The 27,500-nt window shown below is 41.4% G+C and overlaps 2 protein-coding genes across 3 annotated transcripts in view; one reads left to right on the forward strand and one right to left on the reverse strand.

Moving 5' to 3' along the window:
* smox (spermine oxidase) overlaps nucleotides 1-2,558 on the forward strand; it is an 18,870-nt gene extending 16,312 nt beyond the window's left edge. Inside the window, exons 6-7 of the mRNA XM_086211625.1 lie at nucleotides 711-871; nucleotides 2,011-2,558. Coding sequence (XP_086067751.1) covers nucleotides 711-871; nucleotides 2,011-2,163 — 314 coding nt within the window. The 3' untranslated portion in view covers nucleotides 2,164-2,558. The remainder of the gene's footprint in view (nucleotides 1-710; nucleotides 872-2,010) is intronic.
* A 1,861-nt stretch (nucleotides 2,559-4,419) lies between these two features.
* fbxo41 (F-box protein 41) overlaps nucleotides 4,420-27,500 on the reverse strand; it is a 58,046-nt gene continuing 34,965 nt past the window's right edge. For both annotated transcript variants that reach the window (XM_086211627.1, XM_086211626.1), the window contains exons 5-15: nucleotides 22,745-22,952; nucleotides 18,534-18,607; nucleotides 15,359-15,747; nucleotides 13,130-13,368; nucleotides 12,479-12,594; nucleotides 11,960-12,112; nucleotides 11,286-11,381; nucleotides 11,083-11,201; nucleotides 10,539-10,697; nucleotides 9,503-9,618; nucleotides 4,420-7,986 (exon numbers count right to left, since the gene is read on the reverse strand). In XM_086211627.1, coding sequence (XP_086067753.1) covers nucleotides 7,924-7,986; nucleotides 9,503-9,618; nucleotides 10,539-10,697; nucleotides 11,083-11,201; nucleotides 11,286-11,381; nucleotides 11,960-12,112; nucleotides 12,479-12,594; nucleotides 13,130-13,368; nucleotides 15,359-15,747; nucleotides 18,534-18,607; nucleotides 22,745-22,952 — 1,732 coding nt within the window. In that variant the 3' untranslated portion in view covers nucleotides 4,420-7,923. The remainder of the gene's footprint in view (nucleotides 7,987-9,502; nucleotides 9,619-10,538; nucleotides 10,698-11,082; nucleotides 11,202-11,285; nucleotides 11,382-11,959; nucleotides 12,113-12,478; nucleotides 12,595-13,129; nucleotides 13,369-15,358; nucleotides 15,748-18,533; nucleotides 18,608-22,744; nucleotides 22,953-27,500) is intronic.

The raw sequence follows: 27,500 nt of genomic DNA on the forward strand, positions 1-27,500 counted from the left end.
CACCTCTTGATTAGTGTCAGCAGATTGAAAGACTTCATCTCACAGCTGCTGCATCTTGAGTTTCAGCATCACAGCTCGGGGTAGCGCCGTGTCTCAGGGTCAGACTGAATTCTCTCTAGTGGATTGAGGATGTATGGTCCCCTGAACCCAGATCAGCCCAGAATTTCGTATCTTTCTGTCTGCATGATCTGGAGAAAAATTATTCAAGCGCAGGATCACATTAAAGGCAAGAAATGTATTTTTGATGAAAGTGATTACAAGGCAGGAAGCTTGTCAGACAGCTCAGACAAGGGTCATGCAGAGTGTCTGGCAGCGAGATAAACAGTAGTAGAGTAGCAGGCGGGTGGTCAAATCCAGGGATGTTCCAAAGGTTGTACACAAAGAAGAAGAATACAGAGAAAAGATAACGAAGGATGGTTAGACAGAAGTCAGAAGGCTGCACTATAAAGAACTAATGACTAACAGGACACAGGTGAACGTATAAAAGGCGGGAAAACCGAACAAAGACAGGAAGTACACAAAGAAAGCAAAATAAAACGGAAACACACAAGCAGGACTGTCATATGACGTCCTGAATGAATGTTAGCATGATGACGTTTGTCACCTGCTGACCTTTGACCCAGTTTCGACATCAGAGTGTCTTGACACTATCCTGACTCTGTGTGTGTGTGTATGTGTGCGTGCGTACGTGCGTGCGTGTGTGTCCACAGGGAACCCAGACATTCCAAAGCCCCGGCGTATCCTGCGCTCCTCCTGGGGCAGCAACCCTTACATTCGAGGGTCCTACTCCTTCACCAGGGTGGGCTCCAGTGGTGGAGACTTTGAGAGGCTAGCCATGCCTCTGCCTTACGCCAATAGCACCAAGGCTCTGGTGAGACTATCACAGGGGGCGGACTCAGTAATACGGTCATCTGTTTGACAGCTTATAAAGGGAAAACGTTGATTTTAATTTGGTCGGTGTAACTTTATCTACCGCTTCTTTGTGTTATATTTTCATTTAAAAGTTTGCCAAATAAGATCCAGATTTCAGATCCCTTCCAAATATTTAATTACTTCTTCCTCAGCACAAGTTATTCAGTTGTTCTTTCAAATCTTATTTGAAGCCATCCACATCTCGTTTTAGAATTATAAGAGTCAAAGTAATCACATTTAATCCTCAGTGTAGGTAAGAAATACATTTTCTTCCCAGTTTTGACATCAAAAAGACATTAACCACAGGATTATATTAAGTCACTAAATATTTGGTTCTGTATTTGATGTGTCCAAGATCTCTTTCGAGGTTTCCATGAAAACCTCGACTTTAATAACTCCTAGTTTTTGGGAGATAACTTGTAACATACTCAGGTATTACAACAAGTTGATTTCCAAGGAATTTCCCTAAAAGAAACCTAAGTAAACTGTCATTTGGTCACTCTGCTCACTGAAAGTTACTCTTGGAAGTCATTATTGACTGTAAATCACACCACTTCACCACCAACTAAACCAAATTAACTACAACAAAAGGATGTAATCAATTCCAGTAGAGTTTCCATTCATTTATAGTCATGAACCTTTTAAGTGAAGGAAATGGTGCCGGACTAGTCGTCAGATATTACTCATTCTTTCTGTAATTGTTTCTAGTGTGATAAATGGTGGTGTCACTACCTCTACAGAGGAGGATTTTCTGCATTGTTTACACTGGGAGAATCGCTTTCTGGCTGGAAGTGCCGTCACTTCCTCGTTACATCCCAGCTACTCACAGAGTAAATACAGCTGGAGTCAGGAAGGCTGATTCCTGGCTGGCAGTCTAGACGTGAAACCTGAAGCGCTCGGGGTGGGGTGGGTGCGTGCGTACGTGTTCTCACTTGACACTGCTGAAGGAACAGCATGACCTGAACCCTTAATATGTAGAACGCTAACAAGGGTTGGATGGAAATAGACCAGCGCTGCTCCAGAGGCTAAAATAATGTCAAGATGACTTTGACCGGTGATGTTTTAAAATCTCTTATCTTTCTTCCTCTCCTTCTTCAGCCCCTGCAGGTTCTGTTCGCTGGAGAGGCCACCCACAGAAAATACTATTCCACTACCCATGGTGCACTGCTGTCAGGACAGAGAGAGGCCACTCGCCTGACTGAGATGTACCAGGACTTGCACAGAGCTGAAACCACAAAGCCTAACATGTAATATAAAACAAACCTCTGACTAGTGAAGCAAGCTAACTGTTGATTTTTACACTTTTGATTCATCTTGGTGATTACTTAAACGCATAGCTGGGGCATTATGACATTGATTACAAATGAATATGTTTTTTTCTTTATTGTACTGTAGATTCAAATCATGCAGAATTTTATTTGAGGTGTAAAAGGTTGCCAATGGTGCTGTCATTTCTTGTCCTTATCATTCTGTCATTGTGTTGTTGTTGTTTTTTTAAATCAGTAATTTAATGTTTATAATAACATTGCATCTGTAATTTAACTTGTTTTTTTGTAAGTGCCTTCTGTATGTAATATGATATTTCAAAATATAATAATAATGGAATACAATACAATTTTTAACAAAGTAAAAGTTCTATGATCTCACAAAACAAAACTCTGTCTTCTTGATTCATTTACAGCACGACAACGTGGTTGACATTCTTAACCCACCCTTTATCCTCGTGAATATTTTCCAAGAAAGTACCGGAAACCAGGGCAGGAAAGAACTCTTTCCATTCCATCGCCGTCCTTTAATCTATGAGAGGAAGGCAGAAAGTTATTTCGCATGGAAGGGAAAGAAAAGGGCTCCAGAAGCTGTAACGCAGTGCCAAAGTGACAGATGGTGTTTGAACAGACCTCAACCCTGCCTCGCTTCTGTTGGGCAACACTGTTAATCCTCTTCGTCAGTGACAAACTCGATCAGAGGCTTGAAAGAACTTGGAAAGTTACACTTGTATTCTGTCAGTAAAATCTTGTGAAAAGGGGGGATGACTCACTGTCAGATTAACGATTTCTTCTCTCGCGTCACTGCTTCTGTTGGTTATCTGTGAAAATTTAAGCTTCGCAAAAGGTGACATTGATTTTGATGCAGTGAACCAAAACAGGAAATGCGTTCCAGAAGTTTTGAGTCCATAAGCTTTAATTGAAGTGACTGGCAGAGGGACAGAGCTCTGGCAGGAGGCCCAGTCCTGCGGGGGGAAGGAGGACCAAAATGATTCGACTGTCACCAGAAGGTAACATCATCTGTTACTGTACATTCTGATGGAGCCTCAACATTTAGAGAGGAGAGGCATCCTATTTTCAATTCTACACCAAAGATCTCAAACAGCTGACATAGACTCACCACCTTTGGGTACACAATATTGGATTTTTAAAAACATTTTCTAACTGACTTGGCACTAAGAATCAATGTACGTTCCTAATCTGTATTTTTTAATGTATCTATAGCGTCTTCAAAGCGAGAGCCACTAACAGAATTGCTTTCATGTCGGTTGTATCTGCGAGGTGGTAACATTCTGCAAAAGGTACCTGAAAGTGCATCAAGGTGCATGGGGAAACATATTTTTGGTTCATGCAATGGCTCTTGCATCCCCTCCAACAAGCGTGGTGGAAAAACCTTTTAGTAGTTCTTGAGTAATCCTGCGAGCAGACAGAGAAACAGAACCACACAACAGCATGGTAAGAACCCAAAGCTATCAGAACTACTAAATATGAATTACCGTAGCCAAATATATATATATATATATATCTCACAACTATTTCAACACCCAGGAAATCTGCAAGTGCTCACATTAGAGAGGCTATAAGGCAGCTTGTAAATACATCATATCCTCAGTCATGGTACAAGGCCTGAAGCCAGATACCTTGAGCCTGGTTGCCAAAACAAACCAGCTTCACCCTCTAGTTCCACAGAAAACAGATCAGCAGTGCGTCCACTCCCGTTTTACTGTCGCCATCTCTGCTGTTGTTAGTCTTAGCTGAGACAGACACATGTAGTTTAATTACACTAATACAAATAAACAAATCATGTTGAAAAAAGAAACAAGGGACTGAGAAGTAGTGGTCAGACATTCTGAGTATCGTCATGTAAAGTAGCAGTTTTATGTTAGGGTAGTGATTTATGACAGTTAAGGGAAGTTATTACAAATTTAAAAGTGAGACATTTTCACCTTCCCTGCAAACGTAATAGTTATTACGTTTGCAGGGAAGGACGCGCGGCGTTCATTGGGAATCTACTACGTTTGTGTGAGTAGTACTTTAAGCTGGCCTCAAAAATTAAAAAATCTTGAGAAGGAAGTTGCGTTGAAATTCTTGAGTTTTCTCAGTTTTACATCATCGTATGACTTTTCTCCCGTGAAGGGTCAGACGAGACAAACACTAAACCACCACCCCCACCCCCACCCCCCAGTGGTTTGATTTCCACCACCCCGGAAAAGTAAAGAATCAGTTGAAAAACAAAAGTAAATACAATTTTAAAGCAACTTTATTGATGACAACAAATGAGTGAAAATGTGTAGTAAAACATTTCCATCTGTCGCTCGCGGTCATCGCAGAAGGCTGATCATCTTGTTTGAAGACCGACATGGATGAAGTTCATGGATCAGTTGGTGTTACCTGTCAATCGCAGTCAAAGAAATCCAACAAAACACACTTAATTGCCCAGATAAGTGCTGAGGTAATATGTAAAATACGATTCAGATGAGCGGGCAGAGTACAATCATTCATACATCAAATATGTACACTCAGACAATATTTTCATTTGCACAGTATGACACTTGAAGGAGGAGAAATCAACTTAATTTACGATACAATGAAATAAAAGTGAGTGAGGATGTTCCTTGGTTTATAAGTGATAAATGAAATACATTTTAGAGATGCTGGAAATGGAGCCAATTTTTTTGGCGTTTATCATATCTGCGGTAACATCTTTAGCAGGTCCATTTCGGGCATAAATCCTCAGAAAAATGTAAAAACAAGTCAAATTCAAAGGTGAGCATAAGGTCATATTGGCAAAGAACTAAAAAAAAAAAAAAAGCACTTGGAATGAATCAGGTTGAACCAATGAGAGAGAAGATGAGGGATGACATCAGAGCTGTACATCCGTTCACGTATAGAAGTTCATCGCTGCGTTCATCCGATCATGAACTGTTTGTTTCCCCGCTGTTATCGTTGACCAGCCGGGGCCAACGTGTGTTCAGGAAAAAAAGTGCATCATATTTTTGTCAAATACTGAGAAAAAGCTGAACATTAAAAACAACACTCTTATCATAAACATCTGAAATATATATATATACATATATATATATATTTATATCTATTTTTTTCTCACTAGTGCAACAACAAATCAAATAAAGAGAAACATTATTAACCTGCAGGCAATCAAAGCTCTTCAACATCTAATTTCTGGCCACAGTAGCAGAACAGTTAGGAAGGCAACGTAATGATTGATGCTCGAACACAAACATGCCAACATTGTACACATCGCTCTCTTTTTTTTAAAACTTTTTTTATAGAAATAAATAGCTGAATTATCATCTTTATCCTCTTCTTAAATAATTTCCATCTCTATATGACCGATGCACATTTAATATAAAGTATCTAACACACAAATGTCAACACTACTGTTATACATAATATAATTCTCTATAATCTTTCATTCACCTTTGGAGAGAAAGTTCACAGGATAAAGACTGTAAACTTCGGCTTTTCCCACTAGGACTTATTCATGACCTTAATAATATTATATCACATCAAATGTTGGTCCTCTTTTTTTTTTCTTGTTTTCTGTGGGTTTTCTTTTTTTTCTTACAAATATTATATACAGAGTAGCTGACAGCGAAGGCAGGATTGTCTAAAACTTAAATTCAAACAAGTGCACCGTCTTTCCTCTATTGTGTCTCTTAATGAAGAACAATCGGTCCCAGTGTAGAATATTAAGATGCAGCACTGGAAGAACATGGAGAAATGGACATCCACTAATGTTCTCACATAATGACTCGGAACACCCACATCATTACTACAGTATGCAGTTACATGTATAAACACTGTTGGTGATGAAGTGGAGACCAAAATCAGCACCCAACTACAGAGCCCTGGAGTAGCCTTCTTTTTGTTTTCGTGGTCACACAGAGAGAAAGAAATGTCTTTTCAGGCCATGAGATAAACTAAGTAATTAAACGGCGTGAAAAAGTTCCATCTCTGTGCTTCAAAACATTTTTTGTTTCTCTCCATGTCCACAAGAAATCCATTCCAGGACTCCATACCATTTCCTCATTTGATTTGGAAACCTTTTCAAGCATCGAGGCTGGTTGCTTGGTAACAAAATGCAGTGTGCGAGTTACTGTAACTTGTGAAGCGATCTGCACCCAGCGTATTACACGGGAGGAGACATAGTGTTCTGCTTGATTGTGCGTGATTTCCTACAATCAGTGTGGAGCTCTGTTTAAATAGTTGCTCCGGCTATTTCATATTGCACTTTCATGAAGTTGGGAAGTCCGCAGATGCAGCAGCAGATGAGGAGAAATCCTTAATTTTGGTCCCGAGGGTGGGTCAGGGTACAGAAGAAGAAAAAAGAAAGAAAGAAAGGAAATAAATGCTTCCCATAATTCATTCTTCCACACTTTAGTTCAAACTCTGAGGTTTGACTATTGAAAGTTTCCACATGACGATAACAGCAGGGTGATTCTCGCCCCAGCTGAACTCCTCACAGCATGTGAACTGATTTGGAGGGGCACATCTCTGGACTGCTCTGTTTAGCTTTAGAGATCTGCAGCAAAGATGGCTCTATAAATACTGCTGCTTCAACCATCTTCAGCAACCTAGGATAAAACCACCTGCAGCTGATAACTGTTATGCTAACCACCTGACCCTTTGGTTTTCTGCAAAACAATTTTGGTTGCTGCGTGCCAGCAGGCGCGCTGCCGTTTCGGTTGTGTAACTGCCTGCAAACACCAGCAGAGGGAGCTGCAGGATGTCAGCTGAAAATCAGAGAAGCTCAGTTATGATATGTCCTATGAATGGCACTGTTCAGTATGGTAAAGTATCAAATTCACATGATATGTAGCACGTCTATATGCCTGACGGAGACTGTGTGGAAAAAAAACAACCTCGCTTTCAGGAACTGACCTGCCTGACATGGTCCCACATTAATGGCACATTGGAGAAAATGAAGACAGACACAGATGGCACCAGTTTTGAGACAAATGCATTATGGATCTCGAATGAGAGCAGCATCAGAGATACTGTTCTCTCTGATTGAAGAAAATAAATAATCCATTTGCTCGCAAGGGAAGCAGAGGAAGAGGCTAAATGCATCGCTGCCGTGCTGAGAAGCTGGCGCAGCAGGTTTTATGTTCTGGCTAGAAGCAGTCGGCGTTTCTTCGGAGAGTTGAAAGTTGTCCAGTTTTGGAGAGGGGCAGGCAGCAGGACCATGAATTCTATTCTATTTATGCATTCACACACCTACACACTCATGATCAACAGAAAATATCTCCTAATCTTTTTCCATTCTCTTCGAAGTGGAAAGTATATCCCGGAGCTGTTGCAGTTAAGGGTAGTTTCAGCGATACATCAAGCTTTATGTAGACACGCTGTCGCCAGGTGCTTCAAGATAGGGATGTGGCTGTAAGAAACCACGCCAGCCACTTTGATGGCGAAAACAACCGAGAAAGACAGTTTAACAGGCCCAAAGAGCGCCGTCGTCAAAGTGTTTACAGTCCAGACAAGCTCCTGACTGGTTTTATGTTAAAACCAACAGGAGATATTGATTTCCCCTGCTAAACACAGGTTTGTACTTGTGAAATATGCACATTGAGTCTCCTGGTTTGTCATGGTGCTTCTCTGTTGTCTCTGTCGGTGCTGCAGACATACTCATCCTCATGGAATGGCCTCAAAACAGCTGGGTCTTTTTTGAGCGAGTGGAGCCAAAGAGGCATCTCTCCAAAAACTTGAAGAATCTGCATTGACGATGTTAGCAGAGACTATCTGCTTTTACGTGGAGGATTTTGGAGAAGCCGGGTCTCTTCTTCAGCGCCTGAAAGAAAAAGAAAAAAAGAGGGTGTAGTTTCTGAAGATGTAGTGTGGGTGTATATTAACTCAGGCAAGGAAGTCGTGTTTTCAGTGGCATTCACTTTCAAGTCTCTCTATCGTGGCTTTTTCAAAACAAGAATGACTCTCCCCACAATTCAAGTGGTGTTGAATGGGACAAGGAAGGTCCAGCTACAATTTGGTGCTGATAAGTCACAGTGAAAAAGGATTTTTTTTTTTTTTTCATTTTCATGTTCTCCTACGGGGTCGACTGGATCCATCTCAGATTTGGTCACTAACGCCTTTAAAAATTGGTCATGTGAAAACTTTGAGTATTTGCTCAACGTAGTGATCATGGCGAGGAGGCCAAATTCTGATATTTCACCGTACACTGAACACACACAGAACACTGTGATAATACCATGACTCCATCTGGATCTGTTCCAGACTTCTGAGCCTCCATGATCATCTCCAACCTGAATTTAAGTCACAGCAATAGTGCCTCCTAGTGGTGACAGAAAGTAAACCTGATGTAACAAAAGTCTGATGAACAGCAAATGTCCTCATGTAATGTACAGCACCCTAATATACAGTAGGTGTGAGTTCTCCAGCACCACCTAGTGGATATAAGGGGTGTTATTTGCTCTGCAGTGAATGCTTCAGTTTACTCTTTGCTGCAAAGTCCAAATATGATCAGATGAACAGTAGATTTACGGAACAACCACGCATCTCCTCATGCACTGGTGTGACTCTGGTGCGAGGGTCCTCTCATTGCTGCTTGCACCTCTAATTAGGGTCCGAGTGCAAAACTTCACCTTCATCTGAATAAGTTACAGGTGTATGAAATAAATAAATTAATAAAAATCTGACAACTGACTGAGATGCATCAGGAAAAGGATGCTGTCTTGTTTTAATGTTTTATAATGTCTACCAGTTCAGAAATCTGGTTTCCATTTCACAGCAAATGTGAGGAGAGAGAGGAGTAAAAATAAATCAAAGCGCTGTTTTTGTAGAGGTCACCTACCCATCGTGACATCCAAGGAGAGCTCACTCGAACACTCATACAAACAAAAACAGAAGTGAAACCTGGGCTTTCACAGTTCTGATATCCGTGTTTGTGTGTGGTCAGGAGCCTCTCCCAGCAGAGCCTCTGTTCAGCTGAGTTAACAACTGACCATTATGGGACTTCAAGGACTGAGTCATGGTTTAAATGGTGTACAGTTGTAATAAAAATAGATGCATCTTATACAAACTGTTACTCATGTGTACACAGTTGTGTAAAACTCCAAGGACATGACTGGTAAAACAAAAAATCCCAGTAGAGGAGCGCATGAGGATGTTTTTTTTTTTTTTAAGAAGAAGGTTCAATTAATTTGTTCCGTTTGTACGTAGTAGCTCGGGATCGAGTCCATAAAAAAAAACACAAACAGGAATGAAACAGTAGCCCCTTGGAGGCTGTGACATCATCTCCTTCTTCATTTCATCATTCTGTCAGTGAAGGTGACACACGCTGGTGCTGTTACCTGCAGCTTGTTCACCATCTCATCAAACAGTTTTCTAGCTTCAGGGCTGCTGGGGTCCTCAAAGTAATCTTCGATACCGATCTGAACCACAATGGATTTCAGGTTGCGACACACACCTGCATTGGAAGAGAGAAGAACATTAATATAGACTCCATCTCCATCTTCTCAAATCTAATTTGTTTTCAAACCTGTGGAAAGACAAAAACACAGTCCAGTGATGCTTGAAATGTCTGAGAAGCAGGAAAACAGTCAACGACTGGTTGTGAGTTAAAGAGTGCAGTGATTTGATCTACTGCTTCGATTGTACATTATTCTTTTTTGTGGAGGGTTTTCATGGCCTTTAGGGTCCTTAATCAACCAGGTAAAAATCTTATGATTGTGGAGACGTCAGCAGAGGATAGAGAGAGGAAAGTGAGTACTGCTGTATGGTAAACTTACAGCAACAATTAGCTAAATAGCCTGTTTTACATCCAGTTTTACAGTGGCTGGGCAAATCTGAAATCCAGTCAGAGGAAAAATCCTTTTAAAAGTTGATTGTTTTTAATCTTGTGGAAAGAAAAGATATGACAAACTAAGGCTGCACAAAAAATATCAGCATGTCATCAATAACGGTAGATATTGGTAATTTTACTATGATCTCACTAACGTGTTATCGTTTTGGCACTTTTTGGATGCCTTTATTGGGATTAAATCAGAACCGTAAGGGAGAGTCATTCAGATGCATGTCCTCTCCAGTGTGCCAATCGCTGTGCGATCCTTGCATCACCTCCACTGCTCTTCACAGTGAATCTGTTCTCACATCATCGTCTCACCGTTTCAGCAGCCTCTGGACAAAGTTACGGACCTACACATGACAGCATCGACCGGTACAAGGTTCAATATTTCAGCCGTGGTTGATGACAGCACCATACAGCAAAAAGAAACTACGTATCAACAATATAGCAAATAGAGGTGTGTTATATATGTAGTGTTAAATATCTACTTGATATGTCTGAGTGACTGGTAGCCGCTGCTCCACGGAATGTCAAGCACTCACTGTTGAAGTGCAGCAGGGCTTTGGGGGTGACAGGGGTGGAGGTGAGCACCAGCATCTCCAGGCCTTTCAGTCCTTCTCTGCAAACCTCTGCTGCCACCTCCTGGTTGATTTCACTCACATGGTCCAACTCCAACACCTGCAGACGCATGCAGTTCCTGGCTAGAGAAGATGAGGTGAAAATACATAGACCTGTAAATATTGTGGCAGGATAAAAATGTTCATCTTACATTTAGGATGCAATTCGGGTGTGGCTGAAATGCACATGTGTGAAGATTATAAGAACTTCAACGTGGCACAGAGGAAGCCTATCTTCTAATTTTGTTTTGCTTCACCCTTTAGTGGGTCAGACTGGATCTCAGTGGCTGATGCTTATTTACATCTCACCGTCTGTTCTCTCTCCTCTCATTACATTCCCTGGATGTTAATGACTTCATGATTTATAAGTGCGCCTGTGTTGGAATTACACTCATATATAATGTATTTTTATATTACAGCTGAAGCTATAACTGTGGATGTTGAGGTATGGTTTCACAGACACATTTACCCAGTGAGGCAAGCCCCTGAATACCACATCCAGCTCCACCCACACCCAGAGCCCGGAGATGTGGCCAACATCTCCCGATAGTCTGCAGGCATCTGTTACTGAAGCGAGCAGGTTGCTGGCTGCAGGAGACAAAATGAAACAATGTCAAACATTTAGTATTGTCATAATGTTGCTAAGGGAGTCAGTACTCCTCTGCATATTACCATGGATGTAGTGGCGCCACCTGGAGAGAAATAATGTCTCTGCAACCAGCTCCAAGGGCCCAAATGACCTCCTGGCCAACTGGATCTGTGGCGCTCCTGAGACACAACACACATATGATATTATAACAACCTTATCTAGGATTACAAGCACCCGGTGAATCCAAATAGTTACAAAATGGTTTTTTTTGTTTATTTCAATAAAACTATTGAAATAAAACAAAAATGTCGACATTACATTAAGTATTTCTATCTCCAAAACATGTGGCTCAGTTATTGGTGCGGAAAGAAAGTCTCATGTTTAGACGGAGCATGAAGTTGTTTGTAGTCAATCAACAGTTTAACAAATGTCACTGGGACTTTGAATGTGACCAGGTTAGTGGATCGGATGAGACCACAACATGGTAACATAAAATAACATAAGAACATAATCCATTCATGGCCACAAATAAACTTATGCAAGAAATATAAAATAACTAAATTGAGGGAACAAGTTACTAATTGTCAGAGTTAAAACGTGAGATTGTGATGATAAATCAAAGCTATATCTTGTTCTTAACATTTTTTTTACTCCTGCATTCAATTCATTCAGTTAATATGTGATATATGTTGAAGATATAAGCTTCGCAGCAGGTGAAAGATCAAAGGGGGGGGGGGGCTGAGATGTGATGCTCTACCTGTAGGTGACCGCCTGCAGAGCTCGGCAGTAGCAGCTGGCCAGCCAGAGGGAGCGGTCAGTCAGCAGGTTGGGGCAGTGTGAAATCTTTAGTATCAGTAGGTTACTTCCTGTGGCCTTTAGCAATGCCTCCAGACCCTCCTCTAGACAGCCACTGACACAGAGACATAAGGAAAGGTCGTCAGGCGAAGCCAGACTGAGACATAACAGAGGAGGTAATTCTCCTGGCCTTCGACTGTTTATAGCACATAATGAAATGTTCCTGAAGCACAACTGCTCCTGCAGAACATGTCTACAGAGTCTATTCTGTCTCTATTGCAGCAAACATTTAGGAAAACAGATGGTGAAAACAATCAAAATGCATAATGCAAAACATAATTATTCAATCACATATATTCTTTTGTTGGTTTCTCTCTATTTAACAGATTGCAAACTGATGTGCCCATAAACACCAAAGAGAGACCTCATAAACTACGAGCAGCTTTCAAATGCCACCTCTCTCTCTGCATCTGTTTCTCACCGTGTGCTTTTAAGGTAGTCCTCCTTGGTTTCCTTCTTGCCACGCTGTCGTGGTTTGAGGTTTTGCAGGATGAGAGAGTGCGTTTGAGTGCACCACTGAGACAGCGTGCCCAGGAACTACGAGACAAACACTGCGATAATAAGTGATCATAATACAAAGAAGAGAATTTAAATGCCCCTGCTGCTCCAGACTGATGAGGAGGAGAGTAAATCAAGTTTAATCACAATACGATGATTCTCTTGGCCACAGATCCAATTATCTTTGCACTTCATATTTGCATCAATGCAGTTCAGTTGGAATATTTAACTGATGAAAAATTGACAAACTGATGTAAACATTTGATAAAAACATTTAAGCGGTAACCAAAAAACAACCAAAAGTCATCACTGAAAAGAGCAAATCCAGTAACTGAGCCTGCTAGTGCCTCCGTAACACAAGAGATTCCAAAAAATGCCAGGACACAAGCACAGCCTGCAACAAGCTTTCACTGCATGTCAACACCTACAGCATTAGAGTGTGCACTACAGCCACTGTGAAAATAAAAATGTGCATGTGCCAAATGTGATGTTTCATGACTGTTTACTGAAGAGTCGATGGGTCCTTGTAGGCAGACTAACTATTAACGACAGGATCTATATGTTCACTCTTCACCTTGGAAGAAATGCGCGCGTTCTCCAGCAGTACCCGGGTCCAGACGGCTGGGTGTCGAGCCACAAACTTCCAGTCCCGGCAGACTTCCGCAGCTCTCAGCAGAGTTTTAGTGTCCAGGTAGGTGAAGATACAGAAGAGACCCGCACGCATCTTCAGGATCTCTGGACTGATAACCTCGTTAGATTTGGACGGGCTCTTCTCATGGCGGCAGGGTTTATTGTAGACTCCTTCTGATCGACCTGTGGAGGAAAAGTGTCTGCAAGTTGCTACTTAGACTTTGGAGAAAGATTTCTTTTGGATGGTAAGCTGCTTCCTAAGTAGATGGACACCATATTTCTTGTGTAGCAACCTATTAATAAATAAATAAAATGTTTGAGCAGGTGGGAAGAGGCCAGATTGGATGGTCTCTGCTTTTTTATAAAGAATGGTGGAAGTGTTATTCTGTCACACGGTGGCACCATCCTTCAAGACTCAAATGAGATTACATAAGTTTTTTTCTCTTTTTCATGTGTGTTGATGTCTATTGGCTGATACCGCTGGTCCAATCAGAACCCGACTTATTCCTCGCAGCAAGATTGCTCCTAGATGACTCATTTTCATCTTTGGCCTTGGAAGGCGTCTGCTTCAAGCCATCAGGGCTATGAACCGTTGCTTACACTCTCTCTCTTCCTCTTGATCTTTCTTTCTCTCTCACACACACACACATACACACACACAGAGGCACACACACACACACACGCACACCACCTACGCTCAAGACTGCCAAACGAACTAAAATAAAAACAAGCTGTGTGTTACATGCAGAGAAAAAAAAAACGGTGTGCATGGAGATACATACCATCTGATAGAACTTGGCTTGTAATAAGGAGAACTACGTCAGAGCTGAGGAATGCCAGTAACATGTTGAGAATTGCATGGAGAAAATACTTGAGTAAAGGGGGTAGTCATAGTGGGTCGTGAGGGTCTGACCCTCATCTGTTTCCTCCCAGAATGCCCCGGACCACCAGTTTGGTTTTACTTTCTATAAAAAAAAAAAACCCCAACAGCAGGTGGGGAGATGAACCAGCAGGACTGAGTCTGAGGATCTTGGCTGAACAGGAAGTGAACAGAAAGATGCACAATCTGTGGTGGACATGAAATTTTTGTACAAGTGAGGCTGTCTGTCTAACTTGGCTCTCTCATAAAAACACTAATCTTCATCTGAGAGGAGAAACTGACACTACAAGAGGCAAACAGTGAGTTTACAAATCCAGAATTATCATATTATAAAATATCAATATTATCCGAGAGATTTTTTTTTTCGACGGTGGTCGATCTCAACTCCCGTACATGCAGGTATGCAGGTATTTGTGAGGCAGATTTCCACGACTTTTCCAGGCCTGTAAATTGCTATCCAGGGGTTTTCATGACCATATGAACCCAGTAATCAGCATCCCAGTCACAAAGAATCAGAACACTTTAGAAGCATTTTGTGGTGCTGAGCCTTTAACAGGGTAATCGTGAGCCTTTTGATGTCATTCCACTTCCAAATGTTCCTTTAATGATGTTCGTCCTTTCATCATGTCAGCTTGATTATCTCTTTCGTTAGGGCAGACGTTGCGTCACGCGTCTCATCAGGCACGGTTAGAATCTAGATCAGGTTTAAAAGGCTGATTAAATTGTGCTCAGTGTTTAGCAAGAAACAGCTGCATAAAAGGCTGCTGAACATACAGGCCCATTGACTGGTCAGTATGTTGTTCTCAGTGGCATTTTTCAATCAGTCACAGTTTTGATTTGAATATGGTAACATGACACCTCTTTCTTCAGTATTTCCATAATGAAACTCCTCACCTGTCCCAGATCAACCAATCACTCTGTGAAACATGACATCATCCATAACAACGTCAACTCCGCCCCTTTGTAGTAGCTTAGCTCCTTCGTAAAAGTTGCTCTCGCCCGCTTTGTGAATACTTTTGAAATGGCAACTGTAATCTAGGCAGGTTTAGTGCCATTTAGGCAAGGAAATGTTTTATAAATAGGGATCCAGGTTCAGGTACCAGAGACCAGAGAGCTGCAGGGTTGTAATTGCGATTAAGTTTGAAGTAAGAATGTTATCTTCTATCTGCACACTTCTGAAATGTGTGTGTGTGTGTGTGTGTGTGTGTGTGTGTGTGTGTGTGTGTGTGTGTGTGTGTGTGTGTGAGTGGGAGGATGAGGTACCATGTACATTTCTAAGATGCACTAACTTGCCTGTGTTAGGGCGATATCCCACCCTGCTGTGGTGAGGATAGGGGGCTGCAGACTGCTGAACTTCAGCCACCGCTCTCCTCTCTTGCTCCCACATCTCCACTTCAGACTCGGTTGTCCGAGAGCCCACATCGGACACGTCTCCTTCCTCGCCCTCTGTGCTGTTTCTGTAAGGTCGCCGCTGCCAGTTCTGTATAGCTTGTTTACGAAGACCCCAGTTTCTTGATCCTCCGCCGCCGCATCCAGGGGAGCGCTCGTAACCCCCCTCACCTAACCGACACTGCATGTGATAGTACTGAGCCTCAGGGCACTCCTCCATGGGATGCATCTCCACACTGTCACTGTCGTAACCCCCAGAGCCCTGCGAGACAGACTTGATCCGCCCCGATGCTCTGCAGAGAAAAGAAGAGATACAGTAAGCTGCAGAGCACATAATACCTTTGTTTCTCAGAATAACACATTTGTATTTCCAAAAAATAACAAAATATCATGTTCAGATTCATTAACCAAATCCGATTGTTCATATTGTGTGGCCAGCGATACAAGATTTTAAGACATCCAAAACAACCATTTTCAGCCTCCAGCTCCTTTGACTTTGTGTTGATGCACCTGAACATCCCTCCATCCATCCATTCATTCATTTTCTTCCATTTATCCTGTTCAGGGATGTGGGGGGGCTGGAGCCTATCCCAGCAGCCTTCAGGCGAGAGGCGGGGTTCACCCTGGACACGTCACCGGTCCATCACAGGGTCAATTTAGAGTATCAATCAGCCTCGTCTCCTCTTGATGTCTTTGGACTGTGGGAGGAAGCTGGAGTACCCAGAGAGAACCCACACAGGCACAGGGAGAACATGCAGACTCCACACAGAAAGGTCCCGTGCCCGAGCCAGAGCTCAAACCCGGAACCTTCTGGCTGTGAGGTGACAGTGCTAACCACTGCACCACCGTGCCACCACACCTGAACCTCTAAAGAAAAAAACAAAAAAACAGGTAGTTGTACAACTGAGTTGCATCTCAAAGGATGTGAAGAAGAATGAGGGCAGCGTTAGTAGTGCGCTGCTACAGTACCCAAAATAACCTCACAGCCAACATAAGTAATGAGCAGTTACAAATGTTAGCTTCTAAAAAACTGGGACACTTTTCTTTCTTTCTGTGTCAGTGCTCCTTCCCTTTTCTCTCAGCATTATAGAGACCGAAAGAGTCAAAGCTTCTGCATTTATATATATTTATTAAAAAAAAACAGGTAATACTGCATGTACTTGTGAGGGAACAAGATATGTGTAATAGTACAAACTGGATTTTAGAGGATGGAAATCAAAGCAGTGTTATTTGTTTATGGTTTTTATGATGGAAACTGGGAAAAAGCCAAAAACCTTCAAAGTCATAAATAAATTATCTTAAAACCTGGTTGTACAGCAGTGAAGTAATAAATTTTTTTTTTACACAGCATCATTGTTCCGACAATATTAGATCAGCTGCACTGATCTCGATTCCAAGCAAATGATTAGTGATCGCTAATCAATGATTCCAGAGTGCATAGAGTAAACACACACACACACACACACACACACACACACACACACACACACACACACACACCTCTCTGTCACATCTTACTGCTGAAGTTGTTTCCTTACGTGGCATATAATCAATATTAATTGGGGGGTCAGGCTTTTGTTAAAATGTTCAGTCTTGTGTCCTGATATCATCATTCTCATGTAACCACAGCAACATCTCAGTGAGCATCAGGGGCTTTACTTTCAGTTTTGTACCTGAATGTAAATCACAAAATGAAAGGAACGGCCATCAGTCAGAGGTTATAAAATGACCACACACAGGTTCATGATAGGCGCATAAATATCCAGTGAGGTTCTGATCTTGGATGGTTTAAGAAGAGCTGATAACCTGAGACAGAAGGCTTTGAGCGTCGCTGTCTGTCGTGCCATCAGTGATTCACAGGGTAAATGTGATGTCATGCTAGGAAACACATTCACATACTGTACCAACTGGGAATGACAGAAGTGTAAGTCAGGGTTTTTAGACGTGGCCATGTGTCCGAAATCTCCAACGGAGACCAAGAAAGACGTCAGTTAGTCAGTCAGACCTCAGGTCCAGACAGGAATGGAATCTGTGATATGCGTAAAGACGACGTACGTAGAAGAGCGCGTCCTCACAAGTGTGTGTCAGTTTGACAGAAAATATTTCCCAACAATTTACGAGTTTTACAAGAATGATTACTTTCATGACTGCTTTATCTGAAAGTCTTTTTGAAGTAAATGTTCAGTTCAGAACACCAGGGGATCCCGAACCTAAGCATGTGTGAGAACACGCTTGTGCAACATGCACGCACTCACACACACACACACACACACACACACACACACACACACACACACACACACACACACACACACACACACACACACTTATCACTTCTGTGCTTCAGAATTGTTATATTATATAAAAAAACATATATGTATGATTCTTCTGATTTATCCAAAAAAAGACTCATAGTAATAAGTCGGGAATAAAAATAAATAATTAATTGTATTATTAAAGTGTATTCTCTTGACTTAATTCAACTTCTGTGGAACAGAAAGAACAACAAAACAACTGGAATGGCCACAAGTCACACAGGAAGTAATCATGGTACTTCCATCCTTTTGCCACAACTGTGAGGTCCCGTGAAAGCAATTGTTGCGCTCACAAACATTAACACACAAGACAGATGCTCCTGTTCCCTGCAGGCCAGCAACAGTGAGCCCACTAGATGGTTGTTAAGAGTTCTGGAGCATCATGGCAGCTGTTGTGTGTTCATATCACTGCAGCAGCTCATCAGAAGCACCTCATTCTTGAATAAAATCTCCAGTCAGACCACAAAAGCAGTGTTCTCATGACGCACAGCTCCCTGAATGACTAACCCCCTGCTCTGGGCATTCTATTAATATCACACCCTTCCTATTATTATCTTAAGAAAATGAAAGATAAAACGATTCCCAATTATGTCAGAGGTAATATGAAAATGAAGAGCCGGGATAATCCTCTCTTTACTCACGGATGTGACTCAGTAAATGAGGTCTACAGTACATAAAGCTCCCTCAGCCACAGTGGGGCTTTATTTCAGACCCAATAATAAAAGGTCTTGGTTTCACATAATTTGAACAAGGCACTTACTTACCCTGTGCTGGGGGAGGAGCGTCGCTCTGACACTTGGTACATGCCCCTTGTGCTCCCTGAAATGCTGGAATTTCTCTGAAGTGAGAAACAAGAAGATGAAAAAGAAAACATGCAAGTTAAAGTAGAAATTAAAGTTGAATTAATAAAGCAGCTCGCTACTTCACAGCTTCTGTAGCCGCAACTCAAACATCCTTTAAGCTTCAGCTGCATCATTAACTGGTGCTCCAGCTGCTTCATCCGCCAGGCCTCAGATGGTTCGGATAGTTTAAGTGAAAGAAAGGAGGGCACATTCACCTTCATACCAAACAAAGTTAAGATCATACATCCGCCGATAAGAAATGACGCGTATCTCCTTAACAAACTGCTGCCTTGCTATGTTGGCACAGCATTTAATCAATTCCAAATGAAAGAGAGTAAATCAAACAGTAGCCTATTATGTGGTTACCACCAGGGAGGTTTTCTAAACACAATTCAAACTGGCTCTGATATCGTAGCCAATTTTTGACGAATACAAAGTAATAAAACCTGAAATAAACAGCACCATTGACGTTCCAAATGAAGACATTCCTGCATGGTTTAGTGGTTTGTTGCCTTCTAGGAAATTAAGTCAAATCACGCGGACATCTTCCAGAGGTCTTATTTTTAGAGGAAAATGTGTTTGCCAGCTGAGCTGCAGTGGAGGGATGGCAAGCATAAAAGGACTAGAAGGGAGAATCCACTTGGCTGAGGCTGCAAATAAACATCAGATGAACATTTAATATGCGTGTGCATTAAATGACAGAAAGTAAACTAGAACTGATCATTGTGATTGCGTACAGAACAGATCAATTTAAGACAGATTTGACCTGATGACAGCGCAACAGGGAGGATTAATAAGTACTCAAATGAAAAGGGTTCATCCTCTGAGGCGAGAATAACCTCACTTCTTAAATTCTTACAGGAATTGTTAAAAGGAAGGTTTTCGTCGCCACTGTTGCAGGACGTGCTTGCTGATGGAGAATTGTTGGGTGTCACTTCATTGAAGGAGCGTGGTACTAGACCTGCTCTACCTGTAAAGTCTCATGAGATAACTTTTGTTGTGATTTGGCGCTACACAAATAAAATTGACTTGACTTGAATTCAAACTCTCACATTATTTCCTGCCACTTTATTAGCGAGCTGCCCAGACGTCTGTATAGACATGATGTGAAGTGAAGAGATAAACAGGGTGGCGTGAAGTCCGACAAGCATCTTTCCTACAAGCTAAAATCTTTGCTTGTTGCTCTGAAGGCAAACAGATGACCATTTTAATATTTTAGCTGCCCAAGGCTGCCTGTGCACTGACGTATGCTGTGTGTAGTAAAGTGTGTATCTACATGAGTGAACTAGTGCCAGGTGAAACTTTGTGTACCAGATCGGCGACGTACCACAAAGACAAAATGTGAACAAACACACTTTCTCTCTGACTCTAACTCTCACAGCTTGTTTCTGGCCTCGCGCCAGAGTAAACGGAGCAGCGAGGAAACAGGCAAACATTCCTGGCCGGCAACAGCAGAACAGGGTTTGTCCCCCTCGTCTGCTGGAATGACTGGAACACAAACTGTCTGTCCATCAGAAGGTTCAACTTCAATCCGGTGACTCACATTTGGTCTTGAAGTGAAATATTTCACTTGAAAACGGCTTCAGACGACATCTCAGGATGAGACCAGTGTTGTTTGTTCAAACTAACATCAAAAAGACAAACATCTGAAAGGTGGTATGCTTCATGAGGAGATTGATGGCTCCTCAAGTGGTCAAACTGATGTCATATGCGCTATTTGAATTTATTATAATCGTTTCCACATTGGTAGAATTCAAGAGTGTGTCAAAAATGCAGTTTTTAGGACACAATTCTTAAGCGTTCCAGATTCCAGCTACTATGATCTCACCGTTTTCATGAACACCGAAGACTAATTTAGTTTTTTGGGAAATTGCAATTCAAAGTAAAACATTTTGATGTTGGTAGAAGGATTATTTGTGAGGGAGACTATTGGGCCAAAACTGACCCGAATGTGACAATATCTTCATTCTGAAGAAAGTAACAGTTACTACAACTGATGTGTAAAGATTTTTTTCAGTTACTTTAAACAGTTGCGGCAGCGGCACTATCAGCCCACAATTCTATTCTGGAAACTTTGATCTACTTGCAAATATTACTGTTGAGCATATGAAGATGTAGGAGGGGGAAGAACTAAAATAATTAAAGACACTGTGCTCCTTCAGTGCACATATGCACACTGTGCAAGTGTGAGCTCTCGCACCGCCATTCCAGAAATACCTCTGTGCCTTTAAAACCTGTCTCCTAGGAGACAAGAGCGCCCAGTTTCGATGCTATGACAGAGAGCTGAAGAGTCAGCTTGTGAGGGAATGTGGTTGGATAATATCTCCGGGCTTCCCTTGATACTGTAACAAGCTGCCGACCAGTCTGAGACTCCGCACTTGTCACGTTGATTATTCACAATCCTTCAACTCAAAAAGAAAATGCCTGCATTTAGGGTGCATCTTCTCAGGTCCACCACAGATTAAAGAGATGAAATACACGGAAAATGTCACACTAATCAGACTAAACAAGTCTTGCCTGTTATGTAAGAGGTGTCACATCCTCTCCTGGACGACTACAGTGAATAACAAACAATACCTTCAGTGATCCGAGGACAAGATGGATTCCCAAGATGAATAAAACTGCTATTTTGCCTTTGGTAGATATGCACCACATTGCATCTGATTCAACATCATATCAGAGCAAGAAGAGCAAGAACCGGTTTCCATGGTAGCGCTGATTTGTGCAATGAAACAGGTCGCCTCTTTCTCCCGAGGTGCTGGATAATGATTTGAATAAGTGACATTTTTAAGAGCACAGTATGCTTATACATTTTTAATCAAAGAGGAGAGAGACAAAGCAGAGAGTAGAGGTGTCTCACTGTGAACCGCAGTGAGACAAAGAGCTGGCAGATGCACAGTTTTATCAAATGGAAGATCAAAGTCATCTTTTACTTTTACTCTACACCCTTCAGTTGATCAAATAGAGGCGAGACAACTGTGGAGAGACAGAGCTGAGCATGTCCTTGTTTCTAATGATTAATCATTTGAGCGAAACAATCATTTTGTACCTCCATGAGTGCATCATCCTCCAAAATCTTTTGGATGGGTGCTGTTACAGTGGCATTTTAATCATATGTTTACATTTATGGCCACAAAATGTTGGCCCCACAGTGGTCATTTAAAAGTATTTAGAAGTAGAAATAACTGTGTGTGTGTGTGTGTGCGTGCGTGCGTGCGTGTGTGTAATATCTGTTTTTTTCAACCACCTACAGGGATAGTGGAGATCAAATATGGCCGCACACTCTAAATGAAACACTAATTCCTGATGTTGAGGGTGCAGTTTTATTTATTCCAGACTGAATTTTGGCTGCTGATGTATGAAACCATGGTAACACCCTTTGACCCTGTCAAACATATACAACTCATCCACTATGAGTTTGACCTGCAGTGCATTACAAGGACTTTGGTCAATATAATCAATACTTGAGCACAACCGTGCAATGAGCTGTAGGTGCTGGGTGATAAAACATGTATACTACTGGTTACTTAAAATAAACAGGAAAGAAAATACTAAATGATTGAGGTATATGTTGGAATGGCCTAATTAAATAATAATTACTGTAAATAATCTAAATCTGGTCGTCATTTGACTAAAAAGACACACCAATTACATAATTTTGTCTCGTCACACAGTTCAAGGTCATTGCCATTATTTCAACAATTCAGGATTTAAGATTTCAAACTTTGGAGAGATTATATAAACAATAATAATCTCTTCTATGCCTCCACACCAGCGAGGTATGAGGATTTCATGTTGTCCATTTGTATGTCTCATCGTCCCATTTTTGGTTGATGTGATGTCTCAGGAAAACTTGGAGGGAATTTCTCCAAATTTGCCACAAACGTTTACAGGGACTCAGTGGTGAACTGATGCTGGTCGCTTTAAATGAATATGATACATCAGGGCCACCTTGGGAGAATTTCCCCAATGATGGGACCTGAAAACATGTCTGAGGTCAAAGGTCAAGGTGAGAGGCTGCCTTGCTCTGACTGTTAGCCTTCAATGCGATGCGTCAAGTCAAATAAAATCCCTGAATGGGGAAAAAAAAAACCAAGGTGACTTCATTCAGAGTGGCGTATATCTGTCCTCACCTGGCGTCCGTTGCCCTTGGTGGCCTGCAGACTGCAGCGTCCAAGGCTGCCGTTCGGTGTGGTGCCACAGCTGCTGATGATCTGCAGCTGTTTCTCGGCGCGGTCTGCTCGATCTAGCAGTTCTTCAATAAATTGCTGCAGGCGAACCTTGGCGTTGGCTTCACGTGCTGCTGTCTCCTGCAAGAACTGGTCGATCTGGGCGACCTCCCTGAGAGCAGCGCAGGAAACCGCAGTATTAATGGGAGAATATACTGTATTATGACTTGAACAACCAGCCTGGCTGCTTTGCAGTTCTATCTGATAATGGAGGCAACAACAGATCCGAAGGCCCCCCACTTGTCACAGAAATTTACATGTGCTGCTAGATGAATGTGAATTTAACCAACGACCCATATGTGACCAAAGGATCTCTTTATTCTCCCCGCAGGTTTTTTTTTTTTTTCCTTTTTCAAAAAACCCTTTACACACATGCCAGCTGCTGTCCTGCTCTTTTATATGAAGGCTGTGCACACAAGGTTCATGACAGAGATAAACACAGAACACAAAAGGAGAGAGAGAGAAGAAGAAGAGAAGAAAAAGGGTGAGAGAGCAGCTGGATATTTACACCGCAGGTACAAGAAGGCCAAGATCCTGTCATTTAAAGGGACAGAGTGTTACCCTGATACAGAGGCAAACAAACCCGAAGTTTAGTGTTAGCAGATGTCTGCAGCCTGCAGAAAGCTGCTAATATTTCCTGCATTCTCTCCGCATGAACTCCGTCCAGCGTCTCCTGAAAACCAGCGAAGAATCCCGCACGCACATGGTCTGGCAGCTACTGACGAAAACCTCTTTAATGCTCACAACTGATTAGTTTCACGCTAGGATACGTTTAACCTGAGAGTTGAGAGTGTCTCGTGAATTTTACAGGCAAAGTGAGTTGTCGCTTCACTGATAGCCCCATAAACACAGCACATCTTCTGCCTTGATTCATGGTTTGATCTTGATAAACCACAAGAAAACATCTGTTTGTCAGAGGATTGAGCTCTGGGTCTTTACTTGAGTATTTGATGTATTTGGAAATGTACCACATTTAACCCACTACACTTCTAAGGCTAATATTATACTTTTGACTCCAAGAGATTTTAAAGGAGGTTGTCATTCTTATAAAAATTTAAGTCCAAAGCTTGCAAGTCAGCTGCTGATTTTTTCTTTTTCTTTTTTATTCCAAGACATTTTATAACTAGATGGCTCAGATAATAATAATAATGATAATAATAATAATAAAAAACTCCAAAATACCATACACTGAATTCAATTTATTACCTTCATCTAATAAAAAGCACTTTGTTTGGATTGTATCACCTAAAATATCTTAGTTGAAGTAATACAGTAGAATTATTACCAGTCAACTTTAAGCAACCAGCCTGCTTCTGTTTGTGTTCACTGGATGTCAGCCCAGTAAAGAAAGATACTGTTGAGTTTGTCTGATGAATTCCCAAACAAAACCAATCACACTGTAAATTAATAACAACAGTTATAATTCATTTGAGTGAAAATAATCCCAGTCTGAAAGATTTATAGTGATCAGCCACCAAGTGAAATTATCCGTCACATTTACAGAGGTTTGTGTAGCAACGTATCCCTCAGGACTCATAGTTCACCCAGATAGTCTTGTTTTAATTTTCTTGATATAAAAATAAGAGTTTTGTTTATAATAATTGTATAATTGTTTAGTCTATAAAATGTAAGTCTGTATGTCATGGAATAGTTGTACAAATTGCAAAACAATAATCAAACAAGCCACAGTTTTTTTTCTACCATAGCAGTATGGTGATGGGTGAAGATGCTTCTCGTGTTTGCGCAAGACTAAGAAAATGATTGATTCATGATTGATCGGTTAATTTGTTTCCTCTCAGTCTTCGCGACTGATGGAGATAAGTCATCACCCGTCTGACCTCAGCCCTTTTCAACCTTTGCAAAGCTTTCACAGAAGCTCCAGGCGTGGTTGCTTCATAATGAATGTCTGGTCATGTCTCATAAACAGACTTAGCCTTGACTGTCTAAACAATGCAGTCAGGAGAGCTTAACAAGGCCACCTGACCTGGACCGAGACGAAGCAACGACTCTGAAAACTGGGACGCATTTTTCCTTCCCTGAATATCTCAAAGGCTCCACCTATTATGATGCTACTTGGAAAAGCTACTGTAAAACATTTACCACCATAAATACCTCTTATATAATCTGGAATCCTTCCAAAAAATGGGACAGTGAGACGCCTTAAAATTAGAAAATTCCGGGATGAAAATAATTTGGCACAGTTAACTTTTGTTACCTTCAGGCAAAGATTGCAACGACGACTCGAGGAGAAGAGGAAGCAAATCGCTGAGACATGTGATCAATCCCATCCACAGTGTTTCATGGTCCTTTCACCAACGTGAGATGGCATCGTTTTACGTTCATTGTGGCTCTTTACAGGGAATAAGAACGTCTTTGTCCATCTCCTCCTCACCCAACTTCAACAGCTCCCCTGGACATCTTCAAGAGGGGATTACAACGACTAGCTGACACATCAGAGAGATCGTATCAACAGGAGTCTACCGCTGACAAACTATAGAGTATAGAGACACAAGATGGCCGAGGTCATTTTGGGTGATGATGGGATTATCAGGTATTTTTCAGTGACTCCAGAAGACAACAGTTGTCCCGTCCTTTTTACCTAAGCAAAACCACGCATGCTCCGAAACTGAAGTAGCATTGCCAGATTTGACTTGGATGTGATTTGTAGGAGCTAATTTTAGGGTTTGGCTACCTGACCCGAGCCCGGACCGAAATTCAGAAGTTATGTACAGAACATGCTTGGACATGTCAGCTCAGCAAGCCTATTGGACATGGTGCATTTAAGTTTTTGTAAAAATAATAATAAAAAAAGAATAAATACAAATGAAGGACTACTGTTATAAAAGGCCCTCAACTTCAAGTTCCATCAACATAAAACCTTAAGTTTTTTTTAAGCTATAATGCAGCATTTTTTGTTGTTGTTGTTGTTGTTGCTGGTGTTTTTACAGTGAATGTACATGAAAATACATGAAAACAACACACAAAAGCTTTCAGTGCAAGTCATGGTGTCATGAAATTCAGTTATGCGAGTCTAATCTAATTACATCTATGACTGCTGATGTCATAAGTAATATGTGGTGCCTGGCAGTGTGTGTGTTTGTGTGTGTGTGTGTGTGTGTGTGTGTGTGTGTGTGTGTGTGTGTATAAACTGTTCTGTTTGTTTTAAAATGAGTGTGTGTTGTCTGCTTTGCTGTTGTCAGTTATTTCATTTCTGTCACCTAACATTGATTTTTGTACCCGCCACGGTGTCAGAGCTCTTTAGTTATTGTTAGTTGTGGGCTCAGCTTCTTGATATATTGATGGTCACCTGTTTTTAGTTTAATTAAATTTTCTGGTTCACATAGTGGGGCTGCATGTAATTATGTCGGGCTCAGGCTGGGTTCAGACCTCAAAATCAGAATGGCTCCCGGTTTCAGGTCAGTTTTGGTTTCAGCCAGACAGAAAAATGTGGCCTGATTCAGCAACATTTTAGTGAAGTTGCCTATTTCACATCATCATTTAGCGTTGATATGTGCCCATATAAGGACCTTAGAAGATAAAGTAACAACAATCTGACTGTCAGCGACTGAAAACTTTTCGTGGATGGACTGTGAGCGGCTAGTTGCCCCAAAGCTAGTTGCAGCCATTTTGCAATCATCATTGTCAGTATGCGATATGTCAATATTGCAAAACCCCCTATAATATTAGTCCTCAACAATCATTTTGACTCAGACACATAAGACTGTAGGACTCAGGTTGAACAATACCAGAGTTTTCCTTGAAGACATTGAAACAATCCTAATGAGAGCAGTGTACTGAACCAGAAACAAGAAAAGCATCAGACGAGTCTGCGCAGGTTCATGATCAGAAACATCTTTCATTCTGTCATTTGATCATTTGTCAGTATAAAAGATTCTGATGCAGTAAAGCTTACATCCCTCATTATCCATAATGGAAGAAAATCTCCTTTTTTGCCTTTTTAGTTTGGTTATAAATTGTTTTCCTATCTTAAGTTAATGACAATGTTCTTGTTTGTTTTAGAAAAAAAAAAAGGAAACTTTTTTTAAATTGTCTTTGTGTAATCTGGCCTTTCTAAAGGCAAGAATGGATTGGTGGAGCTACGCTCTGATAAGAACACGGTGCCGTTTATTTTATTTTCTGCTGCTGCAAAGTGGGCTGGAAGGAAGCTTTTAAGACCGCTGCGCTTATCACTGAAAACACGCTGAAGACGAAGGCCTGGTGTTAGATGAAGACATGTTGATGTCAGAGCGGCACGCATTAGTGAAGGGCCTCATCGATTAGTCATGATGCATCTCATCATCGCTCAGTACAATTAGTATCATTCATGTTCCTGTAATGATTCACAGCTCTGCCTTCCCATACAGATGATAAAAAAACAAGGACACATTCTACTGAACGCTTCCATGTTTTAGCTGATAATATACTTACTAGACGTGTAGCATAAATTACTCTTGACGATTTCAGATCATGTTTATCGTGGCAAAAAGGACGGTTATCATTATTAACGCAGTATTGTTGATGCGCTGGGAAATGCTCAACAGTTAGCATCATTTCACCACATTTTGTACAAAATAAGCAGTAAAATAGAACTGTAACTCTCTAGGTGTGAATGGAAACTGTTTTAAAAATCCAAATGTTGTTTTACTTCAAAATTCTTTTG

Source organism: Aulostomus chinensis, chromosome 8, assembly GCF_037954235.1.
Source record: "Aulostomus chinensis isolate RoL2024-O1b breed Wild chromosome 8, RoL_Achi_v1.0, whole genome shotgun sequence".
In the NCBI taxonomy this organism is placed as follows: Eukaryota; Metazoa; Chordata; class Actinopteri; order Syngnathiformes; family Aulostomidae; genus Aulostomus; species Aulostomus chinensis.